At 38.5% G+C, this 17,066-nt stretch overlaps 1 protein-coding gene and 1 long non-coding RNA gene across 4 annotated transcripts in view; one reads left to right on the top strand and one right to left on the bottom strand.

Annotated features, from left to right (window-relative positions):
• Window positions 1-17,066, bottom strand: part of TXNRD3 (thioredoxin reductase 3) — a 110,909-nt gene that overhangs the window by 55,459 nt on the left and 38,384 nt on the right. For all 3 annotated transcript variants that reach the window (XR_011647580.1, XR_011647579.1, XM_004449099.5), the window contains exons 9-13: window positions 11,800-12,025; window positions 10,418-10,510; window positions 5,002-5,078; window positions 3,999-4,155; window positions 541-648 (exon numbers count right to left, since the gene is read on the bottom strand). Coding sequence is in view for 1 of the 3 variants with exons in the window: in XM_004449099.5 (XP_004449156.1) it covers window positions 541-648; window positions 3,999-4,155; window positions 5,002-5,078; window positions 10,418-10,510; window positions 11,800-12,025 (661 nt within the window). In the remaining 2 variants the exon portion in view is untranslated. The remainder of the gene's footprint in view (window positions 1-540; window positions 649-3,998; window positions 4,156-5,001; window positions 5,079-10,417; window positions 10,511-11,799; window positions 12,026-17,066) is intronic.
• Window positions 1-17,066, top strand: part of LOC131276169 (uncharacterized) — a 48,770-nt gene that overhangs the window by 19,396 nt on the left and 12,308 nt on the right. The window contains exon 2 of the long non-coding RNA XR_009183651.1: window positions 3,486-3,655. This is a non-coding gene — a long non-coding RNA (uncharacterized lncRNA). The remainder of the gene's footprint in view (window positions 1-3,485; window positions 3,656-17,066) is intronic.

Here is a 17,066-nt window from a genome sequence, read left to right on the forward strand (position 1 = left end):
ACGCAATGAAAAGAAACACAGATTCCTGTGCTGCTGACAACAACAGAAGCGGACAAAGAAGACACAGCAAACAGACACAGAGAAGAGACAACCCGGCTGGGGGGGAGGGGAGAGAAATAAATAAATAAATCTTTTTTTTAAAAAAAAGAAAAAGAAAAGGTTGAGATGATCTTCCAGTGCCTGGGTCTTGTCCCTTCCTCAAGTCGCTGATATATTCCTACGTTGGAGTCTCAAAAGATCCTATAACACTCTGATTCTTACATAAGCTTGCTCAAGTAGTCGCCTGTTATTTGTAACTCCAAAGTCCCAATTCATACATTATAACTCCCTCTTGCTTCAAGTGTCTTCTTGTTATTAGTTCGCTAAAGTGACAGGGTTTAAATTATTTAACTTCTAATTCTCCTAAAATTGGAAAATGATGTCCTATAATATAACCACTAAAACAACTGGCAAAACAACACAATCAAAAGTGACGGTGAAGAAAAATGACTGATTGAAAGAGAAATGCATGGAACATAAACTAATAAAAAATGAGCTTACATCTAGATTCTCTTTTTTATAAATTTCCATCGCTTTCTCTTCAGGTAATCCACAGCATCCATATTCCAAAGGCGTAAACACCACAGTTGGGACGTTAATGTAATCACACTGAAAGAAAAATGTCGTTACTTTACTTGGTGGTACATTTTCTAGCAAAATCTATGGCACATACATTTTTAAAAGGAAAACGCATCCATCCCGTTCAGTGTTAACTGACTCTTACAGCATCAGAAACCTCAGGGCAGTCATAAGTTACGCGACATGAGACCGGGGTTGAGCACCTGACACAAGGGCAGTGAGTCCCCACGCTGGCCAACGAGGGACAAAAGGGCTTGGCTCTCCCTGAGCCAAAACTCAGAAGTCGGAAAACCTGGAGGAACCGGCAAAGGTGGTGCCATTCAGGTGCCCCTGAAGACACTCTCCACACCCCTATGATTCCGACTGTCTCTCCTGGAGCACTCCACCAGTAGCCAATAGCGATTTTACCACACTGGAAGCTGAGACACCCCCTTGGCCATTTCATACCACTCGGCAGTCTTGGACTGAGTGATCTCCTTGACTCTCCAGGGAAAATGGTGGAGGCGGGGGGGACAGGGGCAGAAAGACTGTGGGTAATTGTCAAAGCCCTGTGGTTAGGACAAACCGCCTTTGGAACCCTCATCAGGCTAAGGGAGAACAAGAATGGACAGCACCGGGAAGAGCTGGACTCTGAAACTGACAAGCAGTTTTTAGAGCAGCTCCTGGAGCTGCCCGTGGGAAAGCACCTGACTCTGGGCTGCATCCCTGCGTGGGAGGAGAGAGTGCCTTTCTGAGTGTGTACATAAAAGGTGGGCCACGTTGGCAGAGGTGTCACCCCAACTGTAGCTATGGAAGGCAAGCAATGTGTGGGTAGCAGAGGAGACGTGGGGGTACAATGAGCGTTGTGTCCATCCACAGTCCCTTCCAGGCAACACTGGTCAGAGCACTGCAGGTGGTTCCTCCAGCCTCTGCCAACTGGCTTGAGATTGGCTCTCAGACAGGAAAATCAATTAGAAGCAAAGACAGAGTGCTGCGGATGATAGTAGGGCAAGAAGCAACAGGACTGCAGAGCTGTAGCCAAGTTACACTAAAAGAAGAGCAGAATGTAAAACTGCTCTCCTGCCATTGCTGAGTGACCCAGAGCAGCCCTGATCCCAGGCCGACCTCTAGCTCCAATCTCAGTGAGGCTACTGGTCTAAGCTATTGTGCAATTCTCCTTAACGCATCCACGAGTTCTTAGAATAACTCCCTCTACTTGCCTAGTTTGACTTTGTCACCCAAAAGAAAATCAAAACAAAATACCACCACCAGACATCCCTAAATTCATGAGGTCTGTGTGCTTCTCCGTCACATGTGGTCTTAGACCACTTCAGGTTTGCTGGTCTGCAAATCTCGGTCAAGCTAAGCATCCATCTGCTTTATGCTTCTCATACGGCCAGAGAGATCATGAAGGCCTCATTCTCAACAGATGCCTCTGTTTCTTGTTTTTCATCAATTAGAAAAACTCAACTGGAAAGTTCTCCACTCACCAATCCTTTCACCTAAAAAATTTCTCCAGATCTTAGACAATCTCCTCCACCTGAAACTTGACTTCATCCTGTCCCCCTGTAGCCTTTATTTCTATTCTGTACCTTTGGTCTCTGCTTCTCCTACCCTAGACATAGCATCCCTCACCACAGCTACCATTACTAACTTCTTCAAGCATCAGATAAGGTTATATCCATCATTATTCACAGAAACTTCACTCGTGACCATAGAGAGCGACCTGTCTGAAGAAATTCTCCTCATGGAGAGTTCTTACCAAAAAATACTTAACCTGAACCTAGCCAGAAGAAAACAATGAGAAAAACTCAAAATGTGGGACATTTTACAGGAAAATTAGCCTGGATTCATCAAAGTCAATTTCATGAGAGAGAGACAGAGGGAGGGAGGGAAGGAGAGAGGCAGGCAAGAATGCAGGGGGGCTGTATCAGATTAAAAGAAACTTAAGAGTTATACCAGCTAAATGTAATGGGTGAATCCAGACCAGATCCTGAATCAAAATTATCTCTCTTAATAGACAATTGAGGAAATTTGGATATTGAGTTTTTATTGCGTTTTTGCTGATTTTCTCAGATACAATGGTATTGTGGTTACGGTGATTAAGTTATGGTTCTTAGGTGATCCATGCTGAAGGATTTAGAGGCAAAACATCATCAATATCTGCCACTTCCTTAAGAAAGCTCAGGGTTGTGGCAGGAGGGAGTATATCTGTGCATATATAGAAACATTCAAAAAGAAAAGAACAAAAATGGCAAAATGTTAATAACAGGGAAATCTGGCTGAAAAGTTTAATATGAGTAATTATTTTACTATTCCTTCAATATTTCTGTGGTTTGGCATCTTTCTAAATAAAAAGCTGGAAGAAGAAAACTTGTTCAACAGTTCTTAACTGTCTACAGCCATACCTAATTATTGTAGCATCAAAGATTTTTGATGATCTGGTACCAAAATTTTCCAGCCTCATTCCCGATTGTACTCCTATCACCAACTGCTCTGCCCACCTGAACCCAAAAATGCTATTTGCGTTTTGGAAAGGATAATTCTTCTTTGTATGGGACAAATAGTTAGCATTCGTGCTCTCCTCCCACCCACCCACCCAAGGCCATAGTGCCACCTCCCCTTTGACCCTTCCTCCCGTTACAGATGTTCCTGATGGGTGGGACAGTACTTCCCCCATTTGAGAACTCCTTAGGGACTGGCCACATCCTTAGGACCACCCAAGCACTGCAGATTTCTGCGTGCACGTTTATCTACTTACCACAAAAGCCCTTCACTTCCTGCTTTTCTAATTACTCACTCTACCAAGCCCATCCCAAATACACGATCAAAAAATATGAAACATAAACGAGAAGAAATCAGGGGATTCACACCCATTTGTTTTGCAGAGGATGAAACTCAGATTCCAAGAAGATACACAGATTGACTAAGTTCACAGCCAGTAGGGCTGAAGCCCAGGGCTGGAGCCCAGATGCCCTGATCCATGCAGGTGCTGCTTCTCCTCTGGAACAGGGACAGCGGTTGATTCATGAAACCATCTCCTATCCCTTAGGGAGAGGTAAGTACTCCTTTCTCTGTGTCCCTAAAGCAACTTGCTTAGAGCACTCTCTGGCCCATGATCTCATTCTGTAGTATGACTAGTTCTGTGCATGTGTGACTCATGCCTCCACCTACTCTGCAAGCCCTTTAGGGCTGGAATCGCAGCCAGTTCTTTGTCTATCAACCAACACTACATCTGCACATAGTAGAAACCCCTAAATATTTATTGAACACTGATAGTATAGTAATCCAACTACACATTTTACCTGGAAAACTGGCTCACAAGTTTTCTTTGTACTGATTTCTTAAATCATAATTTTGATCTAGGTATTATATCAAAAAGACAACAGTAAGAAACTTACCTTTTCTAAACGGCCCCCAAACAGTCTCCGAGCTAGCAGCTTGCCTGCCTGTATAGCTACTGGTGTGAGCTCAGGTTTGCCCTCCAAGATATCCCCAATGGCGTAGACATGGGGCACATTGGTTTGCTCCACATCATTTACCGGAATTTTGCCACTCCTATTAGTTTTTTAAAAGGAAGAAAATATATTATGACTAACAGTTTACTGCTGGATGACTAACATTATTCCAAGAGAAAAGGACAGTACACCTAATAAATTCCCTGTCCCACTGGGTGGACTGTAGGGGAGTGTGGGCTATGATGTGGACCATTGACCATGAGGTGCAGCGGTGCTCAGAGATGTGTTCACCAAGTGCAATGACTGTCTCATGATGATGGAGGAGGTTGTTGTTATGAGGGGAGGAGGAGTAGGATGAGGAGGGTGGGGGGTATATGGGGACCTCATATTTTTTTTAATGTAACATTAAAAAAATGAAGACAAAAAAATGAGAAAAAAAAAGTGGCTATGGAAGCATTGCTTCTTAAAAAAAAAAAAAAAAAAAAGAACTCCCTATAAGGATTCAAGCTACCTCAGTTATCAGTTATCTACAAGCTTTAAAATAACAATGATTTTGTGGCTCCAAAAGAGAACATATTTCTGATTGGTGGAACGAGATACATTTCCTGGATACCTAATACATTTCCATACTTTCCTCAGTCACAATTAGAGCTTTGGGATATTTCTCCTTGCCTGAACAAGGATTTGAAACTTTACTCTAAATCACAGACAACAGGTGAATATATTTCTATACCTATGTTTTAAAATCACTCTTTTAAGCATACAATGGAGAATTATTGATTGATAAGGAAATTGGTAATACAGAGCTGGCATAGTATTTACTGTAAGATCAATTTAAAGCATTAAAATTTTGTATCTTAGTAAGGAAGTAAGAATTTCCAAGAGGTTAGCTATAGCAAAAGTTTACTTTGTGCATCAATAATGCAATGATCCCACATGTACTTACTTTTCATTGATTTTGACACCAATCTTCTCCAAGCCAATTTTCCTGGTACAGGAGTCACGACCAATTGCCAACAAAACCTGTATTTACAAGGATCAAAACCACAAATTACCAAAAGCAGGAATGAAAGAGGGAGCCTCACTACAGAACCTATAGACATTAACAGGATAATAATGGAATACTATGAACTTATGCCAATAAATTAGACAGCTTAGAAGGGACAGATTTTCTTGAAAGACACAATTAACCAAAATTGCACAAAGATCTCAATAATCCTATATCCATTAAAGAAACTGAATTCATAATTTATAAACTTGTCATAAATTAACTCCAGACATAGATGGCTTCACTCAATAAGGTCTATCAGACATTTAAGCAGGAACTAATACTAATGATACACAAACTCCTCCATAAAATAAAGGCAGAAAGAACAATTTCCTATTTCTTTTATGAGACCAAAATAACTCTAACACCAAAAATCAGACAAGGACATGAAAAGAAATGAAAACTACAGACCAATATTCCTCACGATCACAAAAGTAAAATTCTTAACAAAATATTAGTAAATCAAATATAGAAATATACAAAAAAGATAATTCATCATGTCCACAAGGGGTTTGTCTCAGAAATGCAAAATTGGTTTGACGTACAAAAACAAAAACAAAAAAGCAAAAAAACACATCATATCAAGAGAATAAAGGAGAAAAACAATATTCTGAATAGATGTGAAATAAGCATTTGACAAAATTCAACACTCACACATGAGAAAAATAAATAAGTAATCCTAAGCACACTACGAGTAAAAGAAAACTCCCTCAACTTGATAAAAGGCATCCGTAAAAAGCCTATAGCTTATATCATCACAACAGTGGAAAATTGAATGCTTAACCCCTAAGATCTGAAACAAGACAAAAATACCCACTCTCAAAATGTCTAATTTTAACATTGTACTGGAAATCTTTACCAGTGCAACAAGGCAAGAAAAAGAAATAAAAAGTATGCAGGGGGAAATGGATGTGGGTCAACCAACTGGGCGCCCATCTACCATATAGGAGGCCCAGGGTGCAATGCCCACGGCCTCCTGGTGAGGGCGAGCTGGCCCACGCAGCGAGCTGGCCCACGCGGGAATGCGGGCCCCAGGAAGGAGTGCTGCCCTTTGTGGGAATGCCGCCCCATGCGGGAAAGCTGCCCCACCACAGGAGTGCTGGCAGACGCAAAGAGCTGGCGCAGCAAAATGACACAAGAGACACAGAAGACGGAAAATAGAAGACGTAGCAAAACAGGGAGCTGAGATGGCACAAGAGAGTAATCGCCTCTCTCCCACTCTGGAAGGTCCAGGATTGGTTCCCAGAGTCACCTAATGAGAATATAAGCAGACACAGAAGAACACACAGCAAACGGACACAGACAGCAGACAAAGGGGGGAACGGGGGGAGAGGGGGTAGAATAAAATACATTAAAGAAATAAATAAAATATATCAGAAAAAAAAAAAACCATGCAGAGTGGAAAGAAGAAGCAAGGCTGTTTTTATTTCCAGACATACAGGACTGGAATGAGTAAGTGGATTTAACAAGGTCACAGAATAAAAGGTCAATACACCAAAACCATTTGTTCCATATAATACCAGTAACATTGAAAATTGAAGTAAAAATACTACTGACAAGGGCTCAGGAAAACACAAAATACTTAGGGATAAATTCAGCAAAATATGTTAAAGACTTCTCCAGCAAAATGAAAAAAACATTCCTTAGAGAAACTAATATATATCTCAATAACTGAAAAAATACCTGATGTTCATATGTTGGAAAACTCAATATTGTTAAGACAACAGTTCTTACAAACTTACCTAAAGAATCAATACAACTCCGATCAAAATCCCAGGAGATTTTTTTAATAGAACGTGATAAGGTTTTTGAAAATGTTTATGGAACGCAGGGGACTTACCTAAGTTGGAGGACTTACTCTGATTTAAGACTTACTACTATACAGCTTCAATTACAAAACAATGATGTATGGTGAGAGGACAGAGAAATAGTAAAGGGACAGAAAAAGAGACTGAAGAAACAGATCCACAGTTGAACAGTCAAATAATACCAACAAAAGCACCAAAGCATTTTCAAAGGGCAAAAGAACTCTTTTCAACAAATGGCACTGTAATAGTTAGATATCCATAGGGAAGAAAAAGAACCCCAATTCCTACCTCACACCATACACAAAAATTAATTCAAAATTCACTTCACACCTAACCATAAAATATAAAACTATAAAGCTTCAGGCATAAAACAAAGGAGAATATCTACATGACCTCTGAGTAAGCAAAAGATCTCTTAGAGTACAGAGAAAGCATTAAGCATAAGAAAAAAACAATAAAAAGGACTTCAAAAAATCTTAAAACTACTGTTCATCAAAAGATGCCATTAAAAAAATAAATAGGTAGTCACAGAAGGGGAGAAAATATTGACAATGCATATATCTGTCAAAGGACTTATATCCATGATATATAAAAAACTCTTAAAATTCAAGAATAAAAATTCGAACAACCAAAAAAAATAGACAAAGATTTGGACAGACACTGTATAAGAGAAGATATATGAGTAGCCAATAAACAAATGAAAAACCATTTAGCATCATTAGTCAACCAAGAAATGCAAATTAAAACCATAACTAGGGGAACAGATATGGTTCGAGCAGTTGAGTGCCTGCCTCCCACACGGGAGGTCCAGGGTTCAGTTTCTGGTGCCTCCTGAAGACAGACAAACAACGAGCAATGAGCAAACATCAAAAGAAAAAACAAATGAGAAAAACGACTAGCAGACTGAGCAAAAACAAGCAGGGAGTGGAGGTGGCTCAAGCAATTGAGTGCCTGCCTCCCGCATGGTAGGTCCCAGGTTTGTTTCCCAGTGCCTCCTAAAGAAAAAACAAAGAGCAGACAACGAGCAAAAACGATGAGCAAAAAAAACCAACAACGAGCAAAATGATGAAGGAGCCATGGGGAGGGGGGAAGGAACCAAAATGAGATACTACATATTCACTAGGCTAAAATCAAAAACCTGACAAGCTCAAAAGCTGGTGAGGATATGGAACAACCAAAACTCTTACACATGGCTAGTGGAAATATAAAATGATAGAAGCATCTAAAAACTGGCAGTTTCTCAAAAAAGTTACACATATCAACTATGACCAAGCAATTTCACTTCTAGGTTTTAATCTAAGAGAAATGAAAACATGAGTAAAACAAAAAGGCTTATACCAAAAATCTCCAAAGCAGTATTAATCATAATAGCCCAAAATGAAAACAGTCCAGGTGTCCCTCTATAGGGAAAAGAGATAAACTGGTATAGTCATAAAATGGGATGAACATTCAGCAATAAAAGAACTAACTACTGATTCACACAACATGGATGAATCCTAAAAACAGTATTCTGAATTTTAAAAGCCAGGTGCCAAAAAGTACATACCGTATGATTCCATCTATATGTAGCCTCTAGAATAGGCCAAACTATAGTATGCTGACTGGGAGTTAGAGACTGGGAAAGGGCACAAGAGAGCTTTTTAGACTCACAGAAATGCTGTTAGCTCATAAGGAGAACTGAGTACAGGAATGTGTGCATTTGTCAAAATTGACTGGCCTGCACACTGAAGACCTGTGCATTCCACGACGTGTAAATCTTACCTCGATACAAATAAACAACTTACAACTCTATGAATATATTGGACCAATTCCTAGAAAAAAATCATTTCTCAAAAATAACTCAAAAAGAAATAGAAAGCCTAAAAAACCATTAAGGAAACCGATTAAGCAAGAAAATATTCTAGGCCCAGATGGCTGCATGAGTGAATTCTACCCAACATTCAATTACCAATTCTATTATTACATAAATGCTTCCAGAGAAAAGAAAAAGAGAGAGCATACTCCAAACTTCTTCCATGAGCTGGAAATAACCTTGATGCCAAGACCTGAGAAGTTCAATATACAAAAAGAAAATAATAAGTCAAAATGACTCATGAATATACAGAAGTACAAATCCTAAAAAGTCAAGTCCAACAATATATAAAAAGGACAACTACCAAGCTGGATTTACACCAAAACACAAACAAAATTACTTAATGTAATTCAACACATTATCATTACATCATCAACAACAGGAAAGGAAATATTGTTAGAACTGAATATCCATTCATGATTTTAAAATAAACAAAGCCACTTCACAAGCAAGAAGTAGAAAATAATTTCCTTAACCCGATTAAGAGCATCCACCAAAAACCTATCAATCTTTAACAATGAAACACTGAAAACTGTGCTCTTGAGTTGAGAACAAGGGAAGAATGTCTGCACTTGCCGTTTCTAGTCAACACTGTACAGGAGGGCCTAGCTAGTACACTTATGCAGGGGAAAGAAACAAAGAAAAACAGTGGGAAGGAAGAAACAAGACCATATGCCCAAACTTTATAAATGTGTACAATGAATCTAAAATAATCCAAGGATAACTTATTAAATGAGAGTTTAGCAAGATTACTGAATATTAAGTCAATACACAAAAAACGACAGCATTTCTATACACCAGCAGCAGTTAAAGGCAATGACATTTTCAAAAAAATACCATTTATAACTGCATAAAATACATGAAGTACTTAGGAATAAATATTACAGAAGATGTTCTGATCTCCATGGCAAAATTTGTTAAACTTTTCTGAGAATCATTAAAGATGATCTAAATTAATGTAGATCCATACCATGTTCACGGAGCAGAAGACTGAAAATGCAAAGTCTATTATTTCCAATTGATCTATATAGCTAATGCAATTTTCATCAAAATCCCCAACAGATTTTGGTTCATTTTTTAGTTTTGCTTTATTTTTTTGACTTTGCTGATCCTTTTTCATTATGTTTACTTTTTTAATTGTGGAAAGCATCATGTCTATAAGAGTGTATAAAACATAAACATATAGTTTAGTGGTTAAACTATAAACTATAATTTACAAAAGACTTGCTGACACCAAGTATCAGCTTAAAGAAGAAGTGTTGCCACTGAAAATATTCCATGGACTATTCATTGTGGTATTTTGTATTGTTTGTTTTTTAAAATGAAAATGTATTTATTGTTCTTTTTCATTACATAATGTACTCAATGCTTACTGCAAAATGAATTCAAATGCAGAAATGCATAAAATACTTAATTCCCCAGAAGTAAGGACGAATAAGAGTTAGGTAAACATGCTTCCAGCTTTTATTCTCTACATAGCTACACACACACACACAAGTGAAAACTGTCAAATGCCAGCAGCCCAACTCTCTTCCATATTTATTACACTCTCACAATAAAAAAAGCTAAGCCTGCTATAATTTTTGCAAAATCTTTATCTGTGCTAATTTATGAGTACATTTAAGCACTAAGTGTTTATAAAATAAAAACCTACCGTGTTATATACTCCTTCAATCGTTTCTGATCCTTCAGTGGACTTCGCCACAACTTTCAGCTTTCCAGGTGAACCTTTCTCCAACTGTTGAATCTAATAAGGATAAATAATGTAGTGATTCTATCTAAAGGTAACAAAATAAATGGATCAAAGGGGTATACATATACCTTTATGTGTTACACATGAATGTGTTTATGTGTATATGCATTTAAGGTCTAGAAACTAACAGAGATAACTAAGAGAGGACTGGGACAAAATACAACTTGGAAGCAGAGATGGATTAATGGATTAGTTGAGAGTAGAAGTGACATAAAAGGAGAAATGAAGATGCTTCCTAGATGTTGGCTTAATAAAATTGTGTGACGGGTGCTACTACTTACTGAGTACTGAGATAGGCCAGAAAAATTAGCAAGGAAATATATTTAGGTAGAAGATCAAGAGTTCTTTTTTGCCTTGTTAAATCTGAAATGCATATGAGGAATTCAAGTAGAGATATCCAGTAGGCAATTGTATAAATGCGTGTGCAGAGATACCTGAACAGATATAAACGTGAGTGTCATTTGCATTGAGCTAATATGCAATTTTAAATTTCTAGGGACCTAGAAAAGACCAACCAGGTAGAGTGTGCAGAGAAGCAAAGAGGGGCCAGAATGGACACTAAAGTGCACTGATATCGACAAGGTAAATAGATGTGCAAGAAAGGAATCAGAGACCATGAAGCCATGTGAGCCAAGAAAGGAGAATGATTCAAAAGAAAGGACTGTCAATCTCATCACATGCCACTGCGAGGCCCAGGAGGATAAGGCCAGAGAGACCACCACTGCATTTAACATCAGCGAGTTTCCTAAAGACTCCGACAGGCAGTTTAAAAGGAGGGGCAGGGATGGAGGCAACTAAGCGTTGGAGGACAGGTGAAATGGGAGGCGAGAAATTGGAACAGCATATATAGAAGTGGTCTGTGAAGGGAAAAAGGAAAATGGGGACCCAGCCAGAAAGACAGGAGGATCAAGGGACAGACTATTTGTTTAAAGATTAGGGATACTTGTCAGATTTAAGCAGAGGAAAGAAAGAGTAACTGAAAATGATGAGACCTTGAAAAGCAAGAGAAGGAGAGAGAAAGGGGTAGAGAAGAGGGAACCCACCTCTGCGAGGAGCAAGGACAGCTCACCTCTTCCATCACCGGGGGCGGGGCGGGGACGATACGGACAAAGGCAAGTCAGTTTGTAGATGTGAGGACAGAAACACTATCTTTAAGGTTTCCTATTGAGGACAAGCTAGTTTATTTATTTAATGAAATTACATAGAAAGGACTAAAATAAAAGGTTAAATAAAGAGAATTAAAAAAAAAAGAAAAGGAAAGGAACTGCAAAGGACAGACTTACCATCACAGGTACAAATTTTCTTAAGAACGTAACACCATGTTGTTCCATGTAAGAACCCACTTTCTCCGCCATTTCTTGATCAAAGCCGCGGAGAAGGATGGAGCGCACCATAACTGTGACATCTAAGCCGATGCCGGCGAGGAATCCTGCACATTCCAGAGCTACATAAGACGCACCCACTACTAATGTTTTGCCAGGGCAATAAGGCAGAGAAAAGAGGTCATCACTGGAAAGGAAAAAAGGAAAAAAAGAATAACTAGACAATAAAAATAAAATTAGTTATTTAGGTTTCAATGTATTATGGTCTTCTGTTGGCTGAATTGCAATTTGGTACTTGAAAGGAGAAACACTAAAATAAAGTACTTTCAATTGCACTATTGGGCATTTACTTCAGAGAAAGGAAAACTTCTTTGCATAAGAACATCCATAACATTCATAAGAACTCTTTTCATAATGGCAGGAAATTGGGAGTGTTCATAAAAAAGTAATACAAGGTATCCCTGAAGTGATGTGCATGTCCTGTATCTTGAGTGTATCAATATCAGTATCCTGGTTGTGAAGCAGTACATAGTTTTTAAAATTGTTACTACTGGGGAAACTTGGTAAAGAGTACACAAGTACAGGACAAAGACTTTCAGGAAATGATCTTCAATATGCTCAAGGAGAAGAAGGAAAATACAGATAAAGAACAAAAAGGATATCAGAAAAACAATCAATATGCTCAAGGAAATGAAAGAAAATACACAGAAAGAACCACAGGATGCCAGGAAATCAACGAATGAACAATATGAGAATCTCAACAGAGAGAGAGAAGTTTTAACAAAGAATCAAATAGAACTACTGGAGCTGAAGATTACAATAACTGAAATGAAAAATTCCCAGGAGGGTTTCAAGAGTAGAATGGAGCTGGCAGGAGAAAGAATCCATGAACTTGAAAGACAAGACACTTGTAATGAGTCAAGCTGAGGAGCAGAAAGAAAAAAGAATTATAAAGAACGAAAATAGTCTAAAAGGCCTGTGGGACACCATCAAGCATACCACAACACACATTATGACAGGAGTCCCAGAAGGAAAAAAAAGAGAGAAAGGGGCAGAAGGAATATTTAAAGAAATAATGACAGAGAACTTCCAAAACTTAGCAAAAGACATGAATATGCATATCCAAAAAGCCCAGAGAGCACCAACAGGATAAACCTAAAGGAAAGTATGCCCTAACACACACTAGTCAAAGTGTCGAATGCAAAGGACAAGGAGAGAGTTCTAGAAGCTGCAAGAGAAAAAGAACATGTTATGAACAAGGGAGTCCCAATTAAATTAAGTGCTGATTTCTCATCAGAAACCAGAGAAGCAAAAAGGCGATGGGTTAAAATACTTAAAATGCTCAGAGAAAACAATTGCCAACCAAGAATGTTGTGTCCAGTGAGTCTTTCTTTCAAAAATAAGCAAGAGATTAAGACATTCCCAGATAAACAAAAGCTGAGGGAGTTCATCACCACTAGACCTGCCCTGCAAGCAGTGCTAAAGGGAGCTATTCAGACTGAAAGGAAAGGGCACTGGATGTTGGTTCAAAGGGACATAAAGAAATAAAAACCTGTGGTAACCATTCAGGCTACTATAAATGCCAGTACTATTGTATTGTATTGTTTAGTATATATCTCAGCTTCTTAATTCCCACAGTTGCTAAAATGCAAATGCGTAAAAAATAATGATAAATCTAAGGTTTTGACATATAAAGATATAATTTGTAACAAGTACAAAATAAGCTGGGGAAGTTAAGGGGCATAGGAACAGTGTTTGCATATACAATTGAGGCATTAAAACCAATTCTGCTCAAACTCTTCCAAGAAATTAGAGACAAAGGAACACTCTAATTCATTTTATGAGACCAACATCACCCTCCTACCAAAGCAAATAAAGATATCACAAGATAAAAAAATTACAGACCACTATCTTCTACGACTATATATGCAAAAATCTTCAATAAAATACCAGCAAACCAAACCCAACAGCACATTAAAAGAATTTATACACTAGGATCAAGTGGAATTTATCCCACATATGCAAGGGTGGTTCAACATAAGAAAATCAATTAATGTAATAACCCACATTAACAAGAAGGATGGGAAAAAAATACATCCATCACAATTGATGTAAAAAAGGTATTTGACAAAATCCAGCACCCTTTCTTGATAAAAACACTTAGAACACTAGGAATAGATGAAACTTCCTCAAAATGATAATGGGCATATATGAAAAGCCCACAGCTAACATCATACTTAGTGGAGAAAGACTGAAAATTTTCCCTCTTAAGATCAAAAACAGGGAAGTGGATCTGGCTCAACTGATAAGAGCATCCGCCTACCATATGCAAGGTCCAGGGTTCTATCCCCAGGGCCTCCTGACCTGTGTGGTGAGCTGGCCCACAAGCAGTGCTGCTGTGTGCAAGGAGTGCTGTGCCACGTAGGATAGTCCCACGCACAGAGTGCACCCTGCAAGGAGAGCTGCCCCACGTGAAAAAAAGCACAGCCTGCCCAGGAGTGGCACCGCACACATGGAGAGCTGATGACACAAAGAACACACAGTGAATGGACACAGAGAGTGGACCACGGGGTGGGGGAGGGGAAGGGAAAAGAAATAAATAATAAAATAAATCTAAATTTAAAAAGGATTAAAAACAAGTCAAGGATACCCACTGTTATTCAACAATGTACTGGAAGTTCTAGCCAGAGCAATTAGGAAAGAAAAAGAAATAAAAGGCATCCAACTTGGAAAGGAACACATGAACCTATATATAGAAAATTCTGGAAAAGGCACAACAAAGTTCCTAAAAGCTAATAAATTAACTCAGTGAACTGGTAGAGTACAAGAGCAACACCCAAAAATCAGCAGTGTTTCTATTAATGAACAATCAGAAGGCAAAAATTAAGAAAGAAACTCTATTTACAATAGCAACTAAAAGAATCAAATATCTAGGAATAAATCTAACCAAATGTGTAAAGGACTTATACACAGAAACTACAAAACAATGCTAAATGAAATCAGAGACCAATAAATGGAAGGACATTCCACGTTCATGCACTGGAAGACTAAATACTGTTTTGATATCAACTCTACTCAAAGCGGTTTACAGATTCAACACAACCTCAGTTAAAATTCCAACAACCTTCTTTACAGAAGTGGAAAAGCCAATCATGAAATTAAAATGGAAGGATAAGGGGCCCTAAATGGCCAAATCATCTTGGAAAAAAAGAACAAAGTTGGAAGACTCATACTTTATGATCTTAAAACGTATTACAGGGAAGCGGATTTGGCTCAACTGATAGAGAGTCCACTACCACATGGGCAGTCCAGGGTTCAAACCCAGGCCTCCTGGCCCATGTGGTGAGCTGGTCCACGCGCAGTGCTGATGCATGCAAGGCGTGCCATGCCACGCAGGGGGGTCCCCCCCATAGGGGAGCCCCACGAACAAGGAATGTGCCCCGTAAGGAGAGCTGCCTTGCCCGAAAAAAAGTGCAGCCTGCCCAGGAGTGGCACTGCACACAAGGAGAGCTGACGCAGCAAGATGATGCAATAAAAAAGAGACACAGATTCCCAGTACTGCTGACAAGAATACAAGCGGACACAGAAGAACACACAGCAAATGGACACAGAGAGCAGACAATGGGGTGGGGGGGGGCAGAAATAAATAAATAAAGCATTAAAAAAATTATTACAAAGCCACAATAATCAAAACAGAATGATACTGTAACAAGAACAGACATATGGACCACTGGATTCAAAATGAGAGCTCAGAAATCAACCCTCATGTTTATGGCCAACTGATTTTTCTTTTGTTTTGTTTTTATTAGTTATCAAATTCAGAATTATTCTTTCTCAGTACAGATTTTAAGAGGATTGCAATATATATAATATTTAGGAAAACATAATATATTTAAAAAGCAGTCATGTCTGGAAATTAAATTTTAGGTTCATAGTCATAACTCCACCACAGCACTCCTTCACCACACAAGTGTCAAGATAGGTTCAGTCAGTATGGAAACAGAAGAGTAAAGACATATTAGAATCTGGAATCTTTCTCAAGGATAACAGGTGCTTAGAAGAACTTTTATATGCATGTTAGGATAATTTAGCGTGAGTTTTTTTTTTTTTAAATGGAATTGAAAGGTCTAGAGGAAGAGGTAAGTTTTTATATATATTTTATATATATAAATAAAGTGTACAGAATGGAAACTAGGTTTGGAACCTGGTGCTGAGTTTAAGTTTTACTGGACTTTTGCTATAGGAGAAGCTTTTAGATTTTTCTTTCTTTTTTTTCCTTTTGAATTTCATTTATTATTTTGCCTCCAATCTGTGTTCTTAATATTTAGATGGTAAATAATGAAAAACTGGAAAGGGGCACAGATTGCCTTAGGGATGACCAAGGAATATGTGGGCTTTGTTTTTTTTTTTGTTTTAGGTTATAAATAAACGAGTCCTAAAAGCTGAAAATGATTCTGGAGTTCCCTGAAAACATTCATACCCATTGAGGAAATTTTATAGAGTAATACAATATTCTAATCAAGGCTCACACATTGTTCTACGATTCTTTGAAGTTCTAAATATAAAATTTTGATTATGGTTTTGTCTTGACTTTAGTATGCTATGCATATAATTTAATTTCAATACACACTGTCTAGTACATACGAAGGCTGTATAATATCTTTAAAATGCAGAATAATTAAGCAGTTTCTGCTACTCACTGGTACAGTTCCTCAAATTCCTTAGGTTGATGTGGCAAACCAAGAGATGGCAGGTTAAGCTCCAAAAAGTAGGCCGCATTTTGTCCTGATAATCACTTGCTGAGAACTTGGGCCTTTTAGGTATTCTTTTTGGCACAAGAGTTCTGTTGGTTGGTACAAGAGCTTCCATTAGGGAAAGCTCCTAAGGACTGAAGATTCTGTTCTGCTTTGGGTTCTCTTGGGTGATTTGCTCAAGAAGAAGTATCTGTTCCTTTTCTTGAGTTGCTTCATTTTGGACTAGATTTGCAAGAAGGATTTGGTGTGAAAGATTTTGTTGGCAAGGAAGACTTGGAAGAGATGAGATAACCCTTACATCTATGTCAGCTAAAACCCTCTCCCCACACAAATCCAACCCTCAGTACTTTATTCAACAGACCTAAAAATTAGGTCCTAAATTTAGTGGGCAAACTGCTTCTTTTGGCTCCCCTTCTCAAAGCAGAACAGGGAAGCGGACTTGGCCCAATGGATAGGCGTCCACCTACCACATGG

Source organism: Dasypus novemcinctus, chromosome 26, assembly GCF_030445035.2.
Source record: "Dasypus novemcinctus isolate mDasNov1 chromosome 26, mDasNov1.1.hap2, whole genome shotgun sequence".
In the NCBI taxonomy this organism is placed as follows: Eukaryota; Metazoa; Chordata; class Mammalia; order Cingulata; family Dasypodidae; genus Dasypus; species Dasypus novemcinctus.